The sequence below is a fragment of the Gymnodraco acuticeps genome, unplaced genomic scaffold (assembly GCF_902827175.1).
Source record: "Gymnodraco acuticeps unplaced genomic scaffold, fGymAcu1.1, whole genome shotgun sequence".
NCBI lineage: Eukaryota > Metazoa > Chordata > Actinopteri > Perciformes > Bathydraconidae > Gymnodraco > Gymnodraco acuticeps.
The window spans coordinates 1227555-1247922 of record NW_022990693.1 but is presented as its reverse complement, the minus strand read 5'-3'; the positions used below and the strand labels follow the sequence as shown (position 1 = coordinate 1247922).

Here is a 20368-nt window from a genome sequence, read left to right as displayed (position 1 = left end):
TTGGTTTCGTTATGGAAATTGTAAAAGCAGCATTAGCGTCATTCTCTGTGGGTCTACCTTTCCTTGGAAATACTGAAGAACTGAATATCAGTGTTTTCTCTGCTGGTCCAGCTGCACCCCTCTTGTTCCCTAACTAAATCGTGGACCAGGTACGGCTACAGAGGTCGTGACTGCCGCTCCAACCTCTACCTGCTGCCCACCGGAGAGATCGTGTACTTCAACGCCTCCGTGGTGGTGCTGTACAACACGGAGGAGCAGCAGCAGAGGCACTACCTGGGCCACAACGACGACGTCAAGTGGTGAGGAAGAGCACAGCTTCAAAACAGGCGCGTTCACACCTGAGTACTTTTCCCGTTTGGTTCCGTTAGTACCTCTTATTTTGCGTTCAAACCAAAAAGATTACTTAGTGCCGGGAACTTTTACCCCCATTTTTAGTGCTATTTAGTAATATTTAGAAGATATTAGCTTATATGGAACACATCATTACAGCTCCATGCCGGATGGTGTGAATGGGATTTACTTAGTGAGTGGTAGCTGACATACGGACTGGAGCGACATAGATGTAAATACACTGAATTCCCCTGGGGCATGCTGGGAAAGCAGCTCCTCTCTGCAGGGAAACAACTCTCCCACGCCATCTTATCAAATACTCCTTCTAGTGTTGATTCCTGTAGTTTTAATGTCCTAAATAGAAAGCAGGTGCCAAATTAAAACCGCGTCAGTCGTGAAAAAATATGAAGTGATGGTAAATCCTAAAAACATCTCCTGTCGTGACAAAATGTAGTGATTACATTTTCCCAGTGATATGTCTGATCCGAATCAGCTGTTTGAATCTGCATAAAAGCCAGAGGCGGGAAAGAAATGTACTCATTTGCATTTTCTCTTCATAGCCTGAGTGTGCATCCTGACATGGTTACCATAGCAACGGGGCAAGTGGCTGGAAACTCTAAAGATGGAAAGGTACTGTGAAAGCACCGCTCACATCCTCCTACTGACTCTGTTTCACTCACTTAATACATTTGGACACAGATGACTTTAAAGTAGGTATTTCAAAGGCAAACAGACCAAAATAGTTGATTACAGAGACAAACCAAAAAATATCACAAGTAAAAATACTAATACATTTTAGAAATATATATATATATACACTGTCTATACATTAGCAGATGTGTAGTCTGTCTGACACTGGCTAATCAGTTTTTGAATGGAATGATTTATTAATGTTTACAATTTTGTATTTGTAGTTGCGTCCTTGTTTTTTTTAATTTTGTCAACTTATGAACTAATAACAAAGAAATTGCAATGTCCTCCCAAACGTTTGTGTTGATGTTAATGCTCTGCTCTCCTGTGTCCAGCTGCTGGCTCCTCACGTGCGTGTGTGGGACTCTGTGAGCCTCAACACGCTGCATGTAATCGGGATGGGTGTGTTCGACAGAGCCGTCAGCTGCGTGGCTTTCTCCAAGTCGGTGAGCAGCGTCACATCCTGTAGAGCTGAGTTTTGATAATAAGCACAGTTCATATACTGTACATTCATTTGAATACAAAATGCTTTTTATAAACTCCTTGTTTTCCCTCAGAACGGCGGCTCCTTCCTCTGCGCTGCGGACGACGCCAACGACCACGTCCTGAGTGTGTGGAACTGGCAGAAGGAGAAGCAACTGGCTGATGTTAAGGTACCCTGACCTGTGACCTTTGACAATTGAACCTCTTCATACAGGTGCATTATTATAGTTGACCTGTTTATCATTAACAAACAGTATCTATTATCAGCATGGGTTGCAATATTACAAATGCTTGCTGTGAGGTAGAGAAACATGTTTCCTCCTGTCTCTGCAGTGCTCCAATGACTCTGTCCTGGCCACTGTGTTTCATCCAATGGATGCCAACCTGATTGTCACCTGTGGAAAATCTCACATCAACTTCTGGACCATGGAGGGCAACACTCTGACCAAGAGACAGGGCCTGTTCGAGGTGCGGCAACTGATCATACCACTCTCCTAAACATCATCACACTTAAAAAAGAAAAATTCTAAAAATATGTATTATGCTAATGGTGAACTACACAAATACTTGTATATCGTTTTTTGCTGCTAACTGCAATTATCAACTGCAGTTGTGAAGAAGTATTAAGGTTTCCTTTGCGCCAAAAACAAACGAGGAAAACTAAATATGGAAGAGAAAAAGAAAATGACATTCTCAGATCTCAAGCTACAGGTCCTGCCTGATGAGGTGCGGGCAAAGAGTTGAATCGTGACGGAGAGAAACCCTTTTTGAAAACAGTAACCCAGACTGACTGTAAATAATAAGCCTGATGATTATAATAATAATATTTAGTATTTATATGGCACTTCTCATGAAAATAATAGGGACAAATGCAAGAGCTAAATTACTTGGCAGGATTTGAAGTGGATTCTGGGTCCAGTTTAGTATAAATAAAGTATATCTAATCTGATTTCCCCATGTGGCTGTTAGCACTGATCTGAATTAGATTGTTTTTGCAATTAAACTCATTTGCATAGAAAGAGGTACATTTAACTCCAGATTTAAGCACATCGCCTTATTTACATATTCACAAACAGCACAGAGACGTCAAGGATGTATTCCTTCCTTTTCTTTTTACATTAGATGCAGCTAACCAAATGCTGTCATTTGTGCAATAACCCCCCCCCCTCTCTCTCTCTATGTCTCGCTCTATAGAAACATGAGAAGCCAAAGTACGTGTTGTGTGTGGCGTTCGCTGAGAACGGAGACGCCATCACAGGAGACTCCAGTGGGAACATCTACGTCTGGGCCAAAGGTGGAGCCTGAATGCATCACAATGATACAGATGTTGTTTACAGATATTTAGAGATGCTCTCTCCAACACTAAAAGAAGTCATGAGGAAATGTTAACAGAGGTGGGAGAAGTGCTCAGATCTTGTACTTGATTAAAAGTAGAAGTACCAGAGTTTACTTTACGATACGATATTATACGATACGATAATACTTTAATGGTCAGATCAAGTCGGAAATATGACTTACATCCCAGCAGCTCCATTTTTAACATCAACATGGACAAATATCAAGACACGATACATGAAAAAAAACAAAAAACAGTTGACATAACATCACTATCACTGAGAGAAAACATGCTCAAAGAACCTTTGGCGTGCATTTGATATGGGATTTAGCTCTTATATTAAACACAGTAGTGGAGTAACAGTACATTATGTACCTCTGAATGGGTGGAGTAGAAGTACAAAGTAGCATAACATGGAAATACTCAAGTATAGCACAAGTACCTCCAAATTGTACTCAAGTTCAGTCCTTGAGTAAATGTACTTAGTTACTTCCCACCTCTGAATGTTAATGCAGCAGTGCTACTCATGCTCCCTGGCTCTGTGTCAGGGGATGTTTTCTCACTTGTAAAATATCTGGTTTTTGACTGACCTGTTTGTTTTGATTGACAGGTGGCTACCGCATCAGCCAGGTGGTGTCGGGGGCCCACGAGGGCGGGATCTTCTCTGTCTGTGTCCTGAAGGACGGCACCATGTTGTCCGGGGGGGGGAAGGACCGCAAAGTGGTGCTGTGGGACCACGACTACAAGAAGCAGGCCGACATGGAGGTGAGGGAAGAGAGACTGAGACATAATCATGTTGAGGAGGAAATCAGTGTGTCTTTAACATTTGTTGGGAGGCATCTATTGTATAGGTCCCTCTGTATCTTTCTTGCTGTATACAGGGTTTAAGATCCTATATGAGCTGTCTGTAAGGGAGTGTGTGTGTGTGTGTGTGTGTGTGTGTGTGTGTGTGTGTGTGTGTGTGTGTGTGTGTGTGTGTGTGTGTGTGTGTGTGTGTGTGTGTGTGTGTGTGTGTGTGTGTGTGTGTGTGTGTGTGTGTGTGTGGTGTGTGTGTGTGTGTGTGTGTGTGTGTGTGTGTGTGTGTGTGTGTGTGTGTGTGTGTGTGTGTGTGTGTGTGTGTGTGTGTGTGTGTGTGTGTGTGTGTGTGTGTGTGTGTGTGTGTGTGTGTGTGTGTGTGTGTGTGTGTGTGTGTGTTCAGGTGGGCGAGTCTCTGGGTCCTGTGCGGGCTCTGGCTGAGGGTAAACCTGGAGAACTCTTCGTAGGAACCACAAAGAACGCTATCATCAGAGCCGCCTTCCCTGATACACTGACTCCTATTGTACAGGTACACACACACACACACACACACACACACACACACACACACACACACACACACACAGACACACTGTAAGCTTTAAGAAGAGCACATTTCAGTATCAGAAATACCAGTGGCGAGCCGTGACTTTTATACCTAGGCCCTCTGACCCCCCCTTCCCTCGAAAGAAGAGATATTACGTCTCAACGTAGACTTCAGCGGAATATCCAAACAGTGGTCCGGGGTGCAAAACGCATCAATGACAGCGACCCTCTACCACACAAAACAACATCATTTATATAAACACCTATCATGACAGGGCTCCCACAGCCAAGTTACAATTACAAATGAATTAAGTCGGCACGGCGGCCCGCATTGAAAATGACTTAGGCATACCTTTGATGATCAAATCACTGAAACACAAAGTCCATCCTCCTGTCCTTTTGGATGAAGCACTTGATGGCGGATCATGCAGCAGCTGATCCTTTACCACTCCAGTTTATCATTGTAACTCAATCTTGAAAATGACTCGGTTAATAATTTCGCAACGATGTCATCACTATCACGTGAAGTGAGCCATCATGAACGAACTTATGCTAATTATAAATCTATCGATCATAAATCTATCGTTTAGATTTATGATTCGAAAATAATAAAAGTAGGGTAGACATGTGGATATTATCCGGCTGAACAAAACGTGCATTTATCTAACAGGTTCGTTTTCCACAGACCTTATTTCGAGCTATTTTCCAAAATCCTATGGAGAAATCTCATTGCTTTCTGTCGAGGGAATCCGAGCGCAGCTTACTTCCGGGTTTTAGGACGCGTCACTGCACCACTTGCATAGACCTCACAGCGGGCGGAACCTGTCATAAAGTACGCGAAAATAAAGCCCGCCCATTTAGAGGGAAGATATGATTGGTCAATTGTACTGTCATTTGACATTACTCTCTCGTTGAGTTACTATAGCTGGCCCTCTGTGAATGTACAGAGGGACCAACAAGCTCACACTCGCAGAAACGGCATTTAACCCTTCACATTCCAACAGAAACTGAACAGGCAGATTCGAAGGATTTATTTCTTTGGAAATATTATTTTAAATACAATTAAATCAAGTTATTTTGGTAAAATTAATGAAAAATGTAACAACAAAAAAATATTAAAAAAATGTTTAAAAAAAAATGTTTTTTTTTTTAATGTTTTCAATATAATTTTTTAGAATATCTTAGTGAGGGCCACAGAGGGCCTAGAGGGCCCTGACGGCTCGCCACTGAGAAATACTTTATTTACCCCTGAGAAAATTACATTTTGTGACAGTTCCATATAAGCATAAAATATAAGATGAAAAAAATATATATATGAATATAAACATCAGGAGTAGGAATGTGCAAATAAAAGAACAATATAAAACAAGATGTGAAAATAAAGTAAGAATCGTGATCATTTTGTTGTCAGTTAAAGGTGCTTATAGACATATCTGTGCACGCTGCAGTCTGGTGTATTAACTGAGACATGTGATGTGTTCAGGGTCACACGGACGAGCTGTGGGGTCTGGACGTCCACCCCTCCATGGAGCAGTTTGTAACCTGCTCTCAGGACAAACAGGTTCACCTCTGGGACACCAACTCCCATCAGCCCCTCTGGAGCAAGACCATCGAGGTGACTGTCTGCTGGGGGGTGGAGATGTATTCTGGTCCTGAAACATCAGGATGTGAAGGACTGAAATGTAAAGTCTTTGTTACTACTGTAAGGGTTACATGTACTCATTCATGCTGTCTCTGCTCCAGGATCCAGGGAGGTCTGCAGGGTTCCATCCCAGCGGGGCGGTTCTGGCTGTGGGAACCATGACTGGAAGGTCGGCCTCACAGTTACACTGCAGAAACACAACATTCAGAGCAAGCAGCACAACTATTATTCACTATTATTTTTTTTAAAATATCTATTTAGATACATATTTAGATTAGAAAAATATTATAGGCCAAGCAAAAAGGGGAATTATTTTTCATTTACATGTGGTATTCAAACACACGTATGTATTGAATTTTAGTATCAAAAAATAAATAAATCATATTAAAATATGAAATAGAACTACCCTAACCTACATGTATGTACTTATTGCATCTATAGTTTTCATTATTTGTATTTAATCCTAATGCTTTTGATCCGAAATGGTTAACTCACAGAGGAATGAATCAATACATTGACTCTCAAGGTCTTTACACTCTGGAAACAAGTTAGCTAATATTGTGTGTGTGTGTGTGTGTGTGTGTGTGTGTGTGTGTGTGTGTGTGTGTGTGTGTGTGTGTGTGTGTGTGTGTGTGTGTGTGTGTGTGTGTGTGTGGTGTGTGTGTGTGTGTGTGTGTGTGTGTGTGTGTGTGTGGTGTGTGTGTGTGTGTGTGTGTGTGTGTGTGTGTGTGTGTGGTGTGTGTGTGTGTGTGTGTGTGTGTGTGGTGTGTGTGTGTGTGTGTGTGTGTGGTGTGTGTGTGTGTGTGTGTGTGTGTGTGTGTGTGTGTGTGTGTGTGTGTGTGTGTGTGTGTGTGTGTGTGTTGTGTGTGTGTGTGTGTGTGTGTGTGTGTTGTGTGTGTGTGTGTGTGTGTGTGTGTGTGTTGCAGGTGGTTGGTGCTGGACACTGACACCCGGGATCTTGTTTCTATGCACACAGACGGCAATGAGATCATTTCCAACATCAAGTACTCTCCAGGTAAAGCATCACCTGTTCACACTCAGTCCTCAGTGTGTCTGTATAAACTCTTTAGACTAACTGTTTCCTGATCTCCTGCAGACGGTAACTTCCTGGCTGTCGCATCACATGACAACTTTGTTTACATCTACGCTGTGACAGAGAATGGCCGCAAGTACAGCCGTGTTGGGAAATGCACTGTGAGTATATGTTTCTAAAATAACCATCTTCACAGGAGTTAGCATTACAAGCGCTCCCTTAACCAAAAAACAATGAGATTTTTGTATTGGTTTTCAGAATATTGCAGAAAATAAGCTCTGTGGCAAATGCATGTTTATGATACTTACATGTTTTGTACAGCAGGATAATCTCCACTTTTCAGCAGAAGTGAAAAGCTAATGTTATGCTATAAAGCAGTGATTCTCAAATGGGGGTACACGGACCCCTAGGGGTACGTTGGGGTACTGAAGGGGTACGTGAGATTTAAAAAAATAAATAAAAAAAGTTAATTCAAAAAATATCATGCATGATTACAAAAATAATCTTAGTACAATAAGTTCAATAGAAAACACAATTGTATATAAAATATTCCTAGAACCACCAAGGGGGTCCTCATATAAACATGTCAAATGTGTGTATTGTATTTTATAGTTTTGCATAATATATCATTTTGTTCATTGGTTTGTTAAACATATATTACTTCAGTTGAAAAACTCCTTGGAAAAATCAGTTTAATTTTTTTTTCATGCATAGAATGAAAATATCCTTAGTTTGTTGTAATTCATGCATGAAGGAGTTAATACATCACACACTGAGGGAACATCACTATATTGGAATTATTTGTATAGGCTTTTTCGATCAAAAATGTTCGGGGTCGGTCAGGGGGTACTTGGCTGAGAAAATGTTTCAAAGGGGGTACATTACTGAAAAAGTTTGAGAAGCACTGCTATAAAGGAACTACTAAGGTGACATTACTTCAAGTCACCCGCGCTAAGCTAAAGGCGGCTAATGTGTGGCGTGATGGCGTTTAGTCGTCTCATTTGGATACTTGTTAGTAACCACTGTTTTTAAATTAAACCAGTTGGGTCTTTACTGACGTATCTTATGTCCGAGAACAAAACCTTAAAAGTATATATTTCAGACTTCTAACCACACAAGCGTTCAAAAACTGTTTTGAAAAGACTTTGAGGCGAGGAAACTGGAAGTGGTCAAATGCTAGCTCATATCTGGGTTTTAGGACTCATTCCTGCAGCTCTCTGTTTATATCTCAGTCCCCAAACTAAACTTTAAATAGTTCAAATGCAGAAACATTAAGTAACGTAATGGAATATTGGTTGTGTGTTGTCTAACTTAAAGGTCCCATGACATGGCCATTTCTACTGATCATAATTCCATTGTTGAGGTCTACTAGAATAGATGTACAATGTTCAATGTTCCAAACTCACATTGGTTTCTCATACAGCATCTCTGTATAGTATGTGTATTCACTCTCTGCCCTAAACGGCTTGTTGGAGCTCCTGCCCCCCTCTCCCTGTGAGCCCAGTGGTCGTCTGCGAGACAGCGAGACACAGCGAAACCAGCCCGAAACACACACCCGCAGCCTGGCTGGGAGTTTGTGTGTGTGCTCACACACCGACTCACAGCCTCGCCGCGTCCCGCCGTCTCAGGGAGGAGAAATCGGCGGAGCTGCAGCTGAGAACATATTGTGTGTGTGTGTGTGTGTGTGTGTGTGTGTGTGTGTGTGTGTGTGTGTGTGTGTGTGTGTGTGTGTGTGTGTGTGTGTGTGTGTGTGTGTGTGTGTGTGTGATGTGTGATGTGTGTGTGTGTGTGGTGTGTGTGTGTGTGTGTGTGTGTGTGTGTGGTGTGTGTGTGTGGTGTGTGTGTGTGTGTGTGTGTGTGTGTGTGTGTGTGTGTGTGGGTGTGTGTGTGTGTGTGTGTGTGTGTGTGTGTGTGTGTGTGTGTGGTGTGTGTGTGTGTGTGGTGTGTGTGTGTGTGTGTGTGTGTGTGTGTGTGTGTGTGTGTGTGTGTGTGTGTGTGTGTGTGTGTGTGTGTGTGTGTGTGTGTGTGTGTGTGTGTGACGGCTCCAGGGATTGGTCTATTTGGGTATGGGCACGTCACAGAACCCAGGAAGTAAACAATGGAAAATGAGAAATCCCCAAGGAGGCGTTCTGGGGCAGCACAGACAGATACTCGCTACAGGGTGTACTTTGAGGGTTTGTGACTGCAGAGCGTTTACATGCAGAAAAAGCTACATAACACACAAGGGGACGGGTAATAACCAGAAAAGCATGACATGGGACCTTTAATAACTTACTACAGGAATAAAGATGTTCCCTTCATAATTAGATGGATAACCAAACTAACCAAACTAAACCCACTGACTGATGTGATGTCATCAATGAAACCCTTGACTCCCTGTGTGACCTTTAATAAAGCAATATAACCTCCTCCTGCCCCCCCCCCCCCAGGGTCACTCCAGCTTCGTCACCCACCTGGACTGGTCCTCAGACAGCCAGTTCATCGTCACCAACTCAGGAGACTACGAGACCCTCTTCTGTACGTTCCCCCTCCTCCCTCCTTTTACATGAACCTGTACAGTAGCTTACTCTTGAAATGCATTGCAAATATAGGAAATTATAATAAAATATGTAAATGTAGGACTTAAATATACAGACAAAATGTACATGTATGTTTTGTCTCTCAGGGGAGGCATCCAGTGGTAAACATGTGACCAGCATGGACACGATGCGTAACCAGGAGTGGGCGTCCTCCACCTGCACCCTGAGCTTCAACACCTTCGGTAGGTCACACTCTCTTCAGCATCTGGGTGGGATTTCATCATCTAGCCTACGAGCCCACCTGAGATGAACAACATGTTTTTCTTCTCGTGGTGTCATTGGGTGCATTGGAAAATGCATTGTTCTATACACCGTGCGTTTTAGGATTGCATGGCTCTGAGCAAAAAGCAGAAAGATATGTGAAGATAAAACGATAAGATCATACGATACAATAATAACATATTACCGTATAATAATATGATACGATACAAGATTCAAAGGCTTTGTTGTCATATGAACACTAGCTACGGTGTAGAAAGGGCGATGGAAACCTTAAGTCCAGAGCTCCTCCCAACATTGCAACATAGGTATTTAGGACATAAAACAAATACAAAATAAAATAAAAATAGTACAAAATTAAACAGATTAGAATAAAATAGTGCAGATTATGTTGCAAGACCAATGTGCAAGTAATGCAGATGAAGTAAACTATATACATACGTACAATAAGCTTATTGATGCAGAGAATGTTGAAAGTGACCAAAGCAGCTGTCTTTATACATGACAATACAATAATAATACGATATGATAATATGAGGCGAGGATACGATAATACAATATAAGATAATATGATACAATCATACGATATGATAATACTTTATTGTCAGATCAAGTCTGATTTTTTCTTTTGTTTGTTTTTATCACAGCAGCTCAAATTGCAACATCTACAAGGACAACAATGTAAGACTAGCAACAAGAAAAGGGACTAAATCTGACCCAAAACAAATATGCACGATGGCTGCTAAATTGAACTAAAGCAGTCCAACACACCTTTTGAAATCAGGTTATCAGGGAGTTAAACCCCAGCGGTGTGGAAAACAATGTGTGTCCTCACTTCAATTTTGACATGTCAGTTTTGTTGGAGGAGTGTGTCCAGATTGACCTTTGACTCGGGACATGTAGTGAATCTCAATGTTTGACGGTGTGTCTTTCTCACCCTATTGCTCACCCTTTTTCTCCCCCCCCCCCTTTCAGGGATCTGGCCGGATGGAGCAGACGGCACTGACATTAACGCCGTGTGCAGGTCACATGACGGATCCCTGCTGGCTTCTGCCGACGACTTTGGCAAAGTGCACTTGTTCTCCTTCCCATGCTCCCAACCAAGGGTCAGTCATGTTCACACACACACACACACACACACACACACACACTGTTAGCACGTGTGTGTGTGTGTGTGTGTGTGTGTGTGTGTGTGTGTGTGTGTGTGTGTGTGTGTGTGTGTGTGTGTGTGTGTGTGTGTGTGTGTGTGTGTGTGTGTGTGTGTGTGTGTGTGTGTGTGTGTGTGTGTGTGTGTGTGTGTGTGTGTGTGTGTGTGTGTGTGTGTGTGTGTGTGTGTGTGTGTGTGTGTGTGTGTGTGTGTGTGTGTGTGTGTGTGTGTGTGTGTGTGTGTGTGTGTGTGTGTGTGTGCACTTTTTCAGTGACATATTAATAATCTTCTAAAGCTATAAAACAGTTTACCCCTGCTGTTTTTGAAATGTCTTCTGCTCTGCTCAGAGCCATACAGCCACAGTGTTCGGCCCAGTTCCAAACCAACCCCTATACCCCCCACTCTGTGACAGAGTGAACTCCGTCTGTAGTCCCTATCAGCTGAATGAGGCTCATTCTTTTAAGGTGGAGGGTGAGGAGACCAACTCCCCTCTGTCCTGCATGAAACAGGACATGAGAAACCTTTGGAAGCCATAGTTTTGTATCAGCATCTCTCAGACAACAAGAAAAGTCCTACTGGCCTTTTTAAATCTAATGCTTATGAGCTCCTTGGGATTTTGTAAAAGTCCCTTTATACATGCAGAACTTTATAATGAAATAAAAAAGTCCAGACCAGACACAGGTTTATATGATCCTAATTAAAACAATAAAATTGTACTTCGAACACTTTTAATATCTGTATAAAAAATATAGATTGTTATTTTGTCTGGTTTACTAGTACATGTTTTCTGGTAGGGCATTAGGTTCATCTAGACCAATCCAGACGTCATGCTAGAGGGTTTATTAAGTTCCTGTTGGAGGGGTTATAACTTTCACTTTCCACTAGTTGGTTTGAACAGCTGTGGACCCTCCACACAAATACACAAACATAGTGGAAGTGCGGAGGGGAGGGGGTATGGGTCGGTTTGGAATTGGGCCTTCTCCCCTGTGTTAATGAGCGCTGTAAAACAGTGAAGCTCAGCAGGATTAAGACAATCCTCACCCACAGGCTCCCAGTGTGGGACCACCACCAATCTCTACCAGGTGTTTATTTCGTGCTCACAAACGCGTTACGACTCTTAAGGTATTTTTTAACAACTTCAAATGTACACCCAAGGCCATTTTAACTGGAGCTGTAAAGTTAATTGTCCCACCAGACGAGCTGGCAGCCATTAGCTCAGAAAGCCTGCTGTAAAGACTACAGCACGTTGTTATTGTTTAAGACGCTGGTGGGGTGCAGCTCGTTTGCACAGAGTAAAGCTGAGTGAGGTGCAGCTGTGCTCCGGGAAGAAGGGATTCTGAGGCAGAAATTGAGTTTGCGAACTGTCACTGTAAAATATTTGTATTCTCACGGTCAGTGTTGTTTAGCCTCAGGGTGGGACCCCCCAAAGTTCCTCTTAAGATAAATCTGAAGGGTTAAGAGATATGTTTTAAAGGTATAAGAATATTTCTGCTAGAGCAGCACGATTTGGAAAAATTACGTGTTCATTTAAACTTTACTGCAATTGTAATTGTGACAATATTGCTGGGATTTGTCATTTCTGCATTATTACTCTCTAAATCATTGAGAAATATATAAAAAAATATCATGGGGTGATTTATAAAAAAAATAAAAATGTAGAGGATCTCTACCAAACACGATATTTTATTAAGTCCGTAGAATACGATTTGTAGGCCTGGCATCACAACACTTAATTCACAATAATATTTAGACTGACGTTGAATGCAAGATCGGCTCTGCTGCAATTTTGATATTGCACAAGCTAATATTGCAATTAAACATGGTTTAACACGGTTACTGTTGTATTCTCTGTAGTTGTTTTCAATTATTTGGAAATTAGAGTAACGTTAACAAAAGTGAATATATTTTCCTGAAAGACATGTCACTAAGTCCCTCCTCTGCCTCTCGTCTCCAGGCTCCGAGCCACGAGTACGGGGGCCACAGCAGTCACGTGACCAACATTGCCTTCCTGCACGACGACAGTCACCTGATCTCCACTGGAGGGAAAGACACCAGCATCCTGCAGTGGGGGGTGTAGGCGGGGCTTCATGCCCCCCCCTCCCCCCCCCCCAACAGGCTTGGTCCAGCATCCTCTCTGTCCTGTCTAACAGAATGTGTCCCACAGCTGTACCCCAGGATGAGATCATGAGTATCATTGTAATAAATGGAATATTATTTAGTGTTTGTGATAGAATGTAGAGACTTGTTGCCATGCAGGAACTGTGTCCACCCCCCTCACCTGGGCTTTAGCATTAGCACTACTGTGCCTAACTGTATTTATCTTACATCCCTTTAATGGGAAATCCACCTGTTTTAAAGGAAAAGTGACTTTTTGCTCTTTAATAACAAATCATGTATACTTTACAGTTTTACAAACTCTCGTAAATGCTACACTGTTATATTTTGGGCTACATATATATATATATATATATATATATATATAACCGGGTTTAATATTAAGGTACTTGTTTCTAAAATTCCAAGAAGCTATTGGTTTCCATTAAGTATGAAAAGTACAGACTGTTAAAACATTTCAGATCAGTCCCCAACATCCCCAACCAGCGACAATGTACGATTGACAAAAATAATACAGATCCATGTTGACTAATTTATTTCTCACCTAAAATATTTTCAAATAGGTTTTTACATGCACTCAAGAAAATAGAAACTCACAGATAAATATAAAACAGCAGCTTGGTTTGCACATGTCTTTCAAAAGTGTACAAAATGTGATATATTAGGGTTAAAACATGTAGTATCACATTACCCTTTAAGAATTCATGTATTTCTGCCCCCAGGCGAGCGTAATAGATTATTGTGATAATGCAACACTCTTCTTTGTGCTCCAAATCATGGAGATACATTTTCAGACCTGTGATCAACTCGCAGAGATGTAGTCAAATGATTGTTATATTTTGAAGTCGGTGTATAATTGGCTTCAAGAAAGAGTGATGCATGTTTGTAAAGAATAACTGACCTGTCCTGGGGCAAAGGAAGATTGTATTACAATTCCTAAAATAGGTGGCATTTCCCTTTAAATACTAATATAACCTCATTGCCTTGTTATCTAACACTTTCCATCCTTCAGCCTGATTCAAAACTCTTGTTCGCAGATTGTAAGTATTACAGATTGCTGATGCAGAATGTAAATGTTACAAAGTGGCTGCCCCCCCTTTTCTGATTGTACTACTGCTGTAGCTTTCACTAGATGGCGCTACAACACAAGAGAAGAGCATGACTGATGTCCTCCTACTGTAGAAGCTGTTGATGTAAAGGTCTATAGAGTACATTTATATATTATGCATTATATCCGAGTGGCTGTGTTATTTGAATATTTAACCGTTACGATGATGGATGTTATTAATATTATTCTAGTGGCACTTTTAGCGGTGGACAGAAGGGTAATGTAGGCTGCTGTGCTGTTGAAGTGAGCTTACGCTGTGCTTTGCCTTCTTCTGTTTTGTTAATAAAGTTTTTACCCGAGCAATACAGAGTGGAGGCTGTTTGTCATTTATTTGATCACTATGTTGCATAAACCATGTCATACTCAAAACAGCTGAAAAATAATACATATTAAGTCAAAGATTTTATTGGTAAATACAAAGTAATAACTGAGCTGATTGTGGGCATGTTGTGGGGACATTGTTTGATTTATTGAAACATACCCATGCGAAAGTTTTATCATTTAAATTTTACAAAATGTGTAAAGCTCTGTGCTCCTACACTTAAAACATTTTGTATTGGGCACTATTACTTTCTAATGTAACAGTATAAATGTGAGTTTTATTTCAAAATACAATGTCCAACCACAAGGGCTCCCTCGATAATGAGCATTGGGATTTCTTCCATTGGACATTGGAATATTGCAAGAAATAGGCTCTGTGATGAACACAAGTTTTGTTCAGCATAATAATCTCCACATATGCACACCACTTTAATGATTTGTGCAGAGTAAATGCATTCCGCAGAAGAAAAAAGCCAACTAATAATAAGAATACAATGGTTGATACTCAATGGTTAATACCGCTAATCTAAAGGTGGCTAATGTACATTGTGATGTTGTTTAGTATGGGATTAGGTTTGTTTCATAAAGTTAAAGCAACACTTTCTCAGAATCAAGCAAAACTAACCCCCTAATCCCACCAGGAGCGTCTGCGCTGCGTCTGCGCTGCGGCGTTTTTAGCGATCGCGGCCACTCTAGTCAATGGGTGCTATTCCACCAGACCTGCTGCGCCGCGGCTCGAAGCGTCCCAGAAGCTCCTCGCCGCAAGGAATTTCTAAAATATAGGATGAATCCTATTTTTGATGCGGCACGATGCGACGCGGCGCGGTGCAGCGCAGGCAGGAAGTGGAACGTTCATCCAACAACTGCGAGGCTGCACACACGACGCTCCCGGTGGGATCAGGGGGTAAGAGTTTAAGAGAAACAAAACTGAGTCAAGCTAAATAAATGTAGTTTAAAAAATAAAAGTATAAGTTGCAAACAAATCATTTGTGTAATCATGTAAACTATAAGTCTTTTTTCTTTGTTTTAACATATCTTTTTGTTTGCAGTTCTCTTTGTTTCTTTCTCAATGATCAGACTTTTGCTCTCACTCCAGAGGCCTGTACTACGAAGCTGGTTCAACCTAACCTGGATATGTTTGAGTTAGCTGGTTGGACTAATCCAAAACATACGCGCTCTCGCTAAACTGTACTACGACGCTGGTTATCAAGTGGATCGCTCAAGCCAGCCGTGTCCTATCTAGTTAGGTGCGCGTTCACATGAAAGGGGTGGTATTTGGAGCATTCCACCAATCACAAACATGGAGAAGCGCACTGACAGGCAGCGTCATACTTCCTGAATGAAAAGTCAACTATAATATTAGACATATGAAGAAGTTAAACTTTAAACATCCATGACTTAAACACTTTATCCAGGATAAAAGCCACATAGCTGCACCTGCAAGGTGAATACAGCTGGTAAAAGAAAAAGTGTTTGAATGCGTACATTAACAGGTTTATGATATCACTGCCCCGTCTAAAACACGATTTGACTTTAATTACATTTGACTCGAGTGTTTCGTCAACTTAATGTGTTGCTTAAAATAATACTTCTGCATACAGTATGTGACACTGTGAGTGTTGCACGGCCAGATACGGCTCAGCTGACTCAGATAAGGAGATATATGATACATTATGATGTGATATGCCGCGGACTGTAGGCCTACTTAATGTTACTTTGATCCGTTATGTTGTGGCAGATATTTAATTAAGCTTTCTTAACGCTAATGTTATAATAGTCAGATTGCTCTGAACATTTGAGGTGATATTCTATTAATGTTCACGTTCACACAGTCAGTTGATTTTTGCCGGCCGTCTTTCCTGCAACGGCAGCTTTTCTGTATTTCCTTTCTCCTGTAATATGACTTGATCGCTTTAAACTCCGCACACTGAGCTTTTCCATAACAGTCCGTCTGCGGCGCAGACGGACTGTTGTGGAAATCTTAGACCCAGTCAATACTGTGGAGATACACGAGTCAGCATGATCAAACAATAAATGGTGCAACAAACAGAGTTGTCTTTCAGTCAGACAACTCACGTGTTCCTTTAACATGTTTATTAGAAGCAGCATATAGTTGAGTTTGGCGACTAGGCTCGGGCATCATCACTCCATAGATATACATAGCACGATGAGTGATGATCAAATAACTAACCCCCGAGCCTACAGGTGGAAGCTGGGGTGGTGGTGGGGCAGCAAGCAGCAGCGACGTAGAGGTAGCTGCAGCAATAGCAGCAGCAAGCAATGCATGGAGAGAGATCTGCAGGTTAAATAGAGCGGCATATTAAGGAGACTCTGTTTGGTTGGTTGTAGAGTGGCAAGGGGGCGTTATGTATGAATGCAGCATAAGTGCTCGAGTTGACTGCCTGAACTAGCTCGCAGGCTTCGCCCCATTTCTGGTTATTTATTTGAATATATTCAAAGACACAGGTCTCACAGATTATAGGATAGTCTGCAGGAGTGTGTACAATAGTAACAAAATAGCAAAGCTTATATACAAGAAAGGGTGGGCAGACACAGTTTCCTCAGAAATCTGCTTTCACACGGTCTCATATTGTTATTAGACACCTGTCCTTGAGCTGTAGATAGTATAACGGTTCTCAGAATAGGGAAGTTATTGTGTGACTTTGTGTGAAGAGGAGTAGTCTCAACATAGTCTGCCAAATCAGCACTGTGGCCTTGAAGCGCTTGGGAATAAAACCCTAATTAGAGTATGCAGAGAAAACAGCACATCTCAGGAAATATATAGTTGTGTTAGACAATGCTATGAGAAGCATTTGGTTTTAGCATATAAGGTAAGATAAAGAAATGTCCACTACATTCTCCCCTTTTGATCATACTTGATCAATCATCAAAAAAAATAACAAATGACAGGATATAGACTGATATAACACATCAATGAATACACTCCATCGCTGGTTTAAGTAAACACATCACAAATATATCATAGAAAACTGGCTGTTTTTGTGGAGGACAGACTCCAATATAATGTAAGCATAAGAGGAGGGTACACCCGATTCACATGGATTATATTGTAGTGTCGAAATCAGACTCTTCTGATTCTGGCTCACGAACAGGGGATGTACAAGGTTGTAGATTGTCGTAGCTGTGGCGTAAAGTAGGATTGTCCTGATGTGCTGTGTGCTGACCATGGATACATGAAATATAGGACTAGTCCTAACACAACTATCATGGCAAATATGCAGAGGAACCATTCTATGATTGTCCAGGCTCTCCAGTAGTATCCGCACTTTCCACATTGCTCACGGTTGCGTTGTCGTCTTTCCAGGCGAGCCCTTATCACGAGGCGGGGATGCTCCATGGGGTGTGTGTCATGGGGTGTGTGTGTGTGTGTGTGTTCCCTCGGTTGATTTTGTGACACGGACAGTCAGACTCCGCACACCGATAACACAAACGAGGAACCAGAGGCATAGAAACGCTCAGCTGGCACTCGCTCGTGGACAACCTTGTGTGTAGTGTGTTTGTTTTGGTGTATGTAGTGCAAGTGTGGTGCTGGTGGTGACTTGGCACGTCACTTGTTGTCGTCTGCTTCTACCGTTGGTGACTTGGCACGTCACTTGTTGTCGTCTGCTTCTACCGTTATATCTCTCACAGGCTCCGCCCTCTACTGGACTCTATGGGTACTACCCTCTATGCAAGCATTCTCCCACTGAGACTTCTATAGACGTAGCCGGCCTTGGCGGGCCTACCTGAGATGCGCGTGCATTCACCACCGTATAAAAGGGAGGCCTCGCCTCCTGACTATCATCCGTTTCTTCTTCAGCAGCGGAAGTGATTCCACGAGGAGACTGAGACGCTTTGAAAGAAAAAGAAAGAGTTATCATACCTCCAGCGAGTCGCCACTGCTAGAGACCCGGGCCTTGTCCTTCGTTGCCCTGGCTGAAATAGCTGGCGCCGATCCCCACCACCTTGCTTTGAGTGGTTGGGGGACCAGGATATGGCCGAGGCAGTGCCATTTCACGTTCGCCATTCCTTCCGGGTCTGGCGTCCATGGAAGTCCACCGCCCAGGGCTGTACTCTCCCTGGATGATGATCGTGGCGGCGGGTGTGTGGGCTACTCACTTATTGCTAGAGATGCCCCCGCCTCACCAGGTCAGAGCGGATTATTGGGCCGCAAGGCCGAATAAAGTAGCTTGGTCCACGGGCCTTGCCCCAGGCCCGGTTCCCCCAGGGACCGGTGCTCGGTGGCTTCACGTGATATAGGGTCAACCCTACTTCATCACAGGCCGCCACCGCTGCCCGCCGTGTGTGATTGTCCCTGGGATATCACGCCGCGTGGCACTTTCCAAAGAGGATCGTGTTGATCTCCTGGGAGCCCCCGTGTTTACGGAAGGGCTCTTTGGATCGATCTCCTTGCTCACGGGATGAGGATTAGTCGCAGCGTAGCTGCTTCTTGCCCATCCCCAGCGGAAGAAACACTGTCCTACACTCCCCGCCCCTGCTGTAAACCCCAGTATAGGGAGCCAGCAGGTGGGCGTGTGCACGTGAGTGGAATAAACCGAGTGCTGTCAAAGCACTGTGCGGGTTCAAGAGACGCTATTGCCGGCGTGCTGTTGTCAGAAAACACACCTTGCCTGGTATAATAGCTCCGATTAATGCATTTCACATTGCAATGGGAAATACAGCGTTAATACGTGGGCACGCGGCCCTCGTGAGAGTGGCCGCGGTGCATTCAGGGACCCCCGCAGGAGAACAGTGGTTTACGTTTGTAAACTCTAGTTCTGGAGTGAGGTGTGTGTGTGGGAAAAATGCATTCAGTAAAGACTATTGCATTTATCCCAGAGTAAGAGTCATTTCTCTCCACAATTCCACTTTTCCCCATAATGTCCGTTTCAAAGAGACGGCATTGTGACGGCGCGCGCGGCCCCCCTCCCCGGAGGGCGGGCCACGGTGCGTTCAAAGACCTCAGTAGAGAGGTGAGACGAAGGGAGAGGTGCCGGCACGGAGATCCCGTGCCCGCGGCGCCCTCCACCTCTTCGGCCCACCCCGTGGAACCGGCGTGCCGGCACTCACGGGGACGGGCTTTCCGTCTTTACGGATCTGGCTGGCGGGGGGAGAAAATCTCTCCGCCCGGGACGAGGGGGCGAATCCCGCCTCCTCCCTGTATAATGGCACAGATCACTACGTTTCTAATAAGAATGAGGTTGATCTGTATCCAAATCTAAGTGTCTTTTGTTTCCACAAAGGCTACACTTAGGCCTACACACAATGTTAACCGTACAAATTCCCCATTCGCTGCCCCAGCTGTAGCTCCTGTAAAGGAGGTGGCTAGTGGGCATGCGCAGAGAGGGATGAACCGCAGGGAGTGCTATCTAAAGGAGAGCGCTATGCGGGTACAGGGACATTATGGCCGGCGTATTGCTGTCAGAGAACACACTACGCCTAGAGCAAAGACTCCAATGCAGTTTACCCGTAGTGGTAAAGGCTGCATTATGGCGGAGCCCGCACTCACACAAGAGCGCGTGGCGGTGCGTTCAGGGACCTTAGTAAAACACACTACGCCTATAAAGACTCCGATTAATGCTGTTTACCGTAGTGGTGAGAACAGCTTTAGGGTGGAGCGCGCACTCACACAAGAGCGCGCGGCGGTGCGTTCAGGGTCCTCAGTAAATAATCGGCCCTTTTTTCTGTGTCAACCCTCCATGGGCAAATCTTCCCTTCGCCGGGAGTTTTTGCGGCGGAACGGGTCACCAGAGAGTATCACAGCTTCATAGCTGCTGCCCCACAGCTGAGGGCCTGGCCATTAACACAATGTTCTGGGGAATGGAAACTCAGCTGTGTGCTAACAAGGTGGAGGGACAGGAGGACGCTGAAACGGGGCTATTCACTCCAGTTTTGCAGCGTCCCACTGTACCACATGTCTATACACTGTACCACTGTATCACATGGACCACTGTCTTGTGGGTGTCCCACACTCACCTCTTTTTATGGGCATGCGAGAGGTAAATCTGTTCTCCCAGGAGGAAT

At 43.4% G+C, this 20368-nt stretch overlaps 1 protein-coding gene across 3 annotated transcripts in view; it reads left to right on the top strand.

The window, feature by feature from the left end:
- eml2 (EMAP like 2) overlaps positions 1-14332 on the top strand; it is a 63822-nt gene extending 49490 nt beyond the window's left edge. For all 3 annotated transcript variants that reach the window (XM_034230573.1, XM_034230572.1, XM_034230574.1), the window contains 16 exons: positions 150-299; positions 891-960; positions 1356-1466; positions 1578-1673; positions 1837-1971; positions 2698-2797; positions 3450-3604; positions 4038-4163; positions 5664-5795; positions 5924-5991; positions 6749-6837; positions 6919-7016; positions 9285-9372; positions 9521-9616; positions 10629-10759; positions 12755-14332. In XM_034230573.1, coding sequence (XP_034086464.1) covers positions 150-299; positions 891-960; positions 1356-1466; positions 1578-1673; positions 1837-1971; positions 2698-2797; positions 3450-3604; positions 4038-4163; positions 5664-5795; positions 5924-5991; positions 6749-6837; positions 6919-7016; positions 9285-9372; positions 9521-9616; positions 10629-10759; positions 12755-12877 — 1768 coding nt within the window. In that variant the 3' untranslated portion in view covers positions 12878-14332. The remainder of the gene's footprint in view (positions 1-149; positions 300-890; positions 961-1355; positions 1467-1577; positions 1674-1836; positions 1972-2697; positions 2798-3449; positions 3605-4037; positions 4164-5663; positions 5796-5923; positions 5992-6748; positions 6838-6918; positions 7017-9284; positions 9373-9520; positions 9617-10628; positions 10760-12754) is intronic.
- The last annotated feature ends 6036 nt before the right edge of the window (positions 14333-20368 follow it).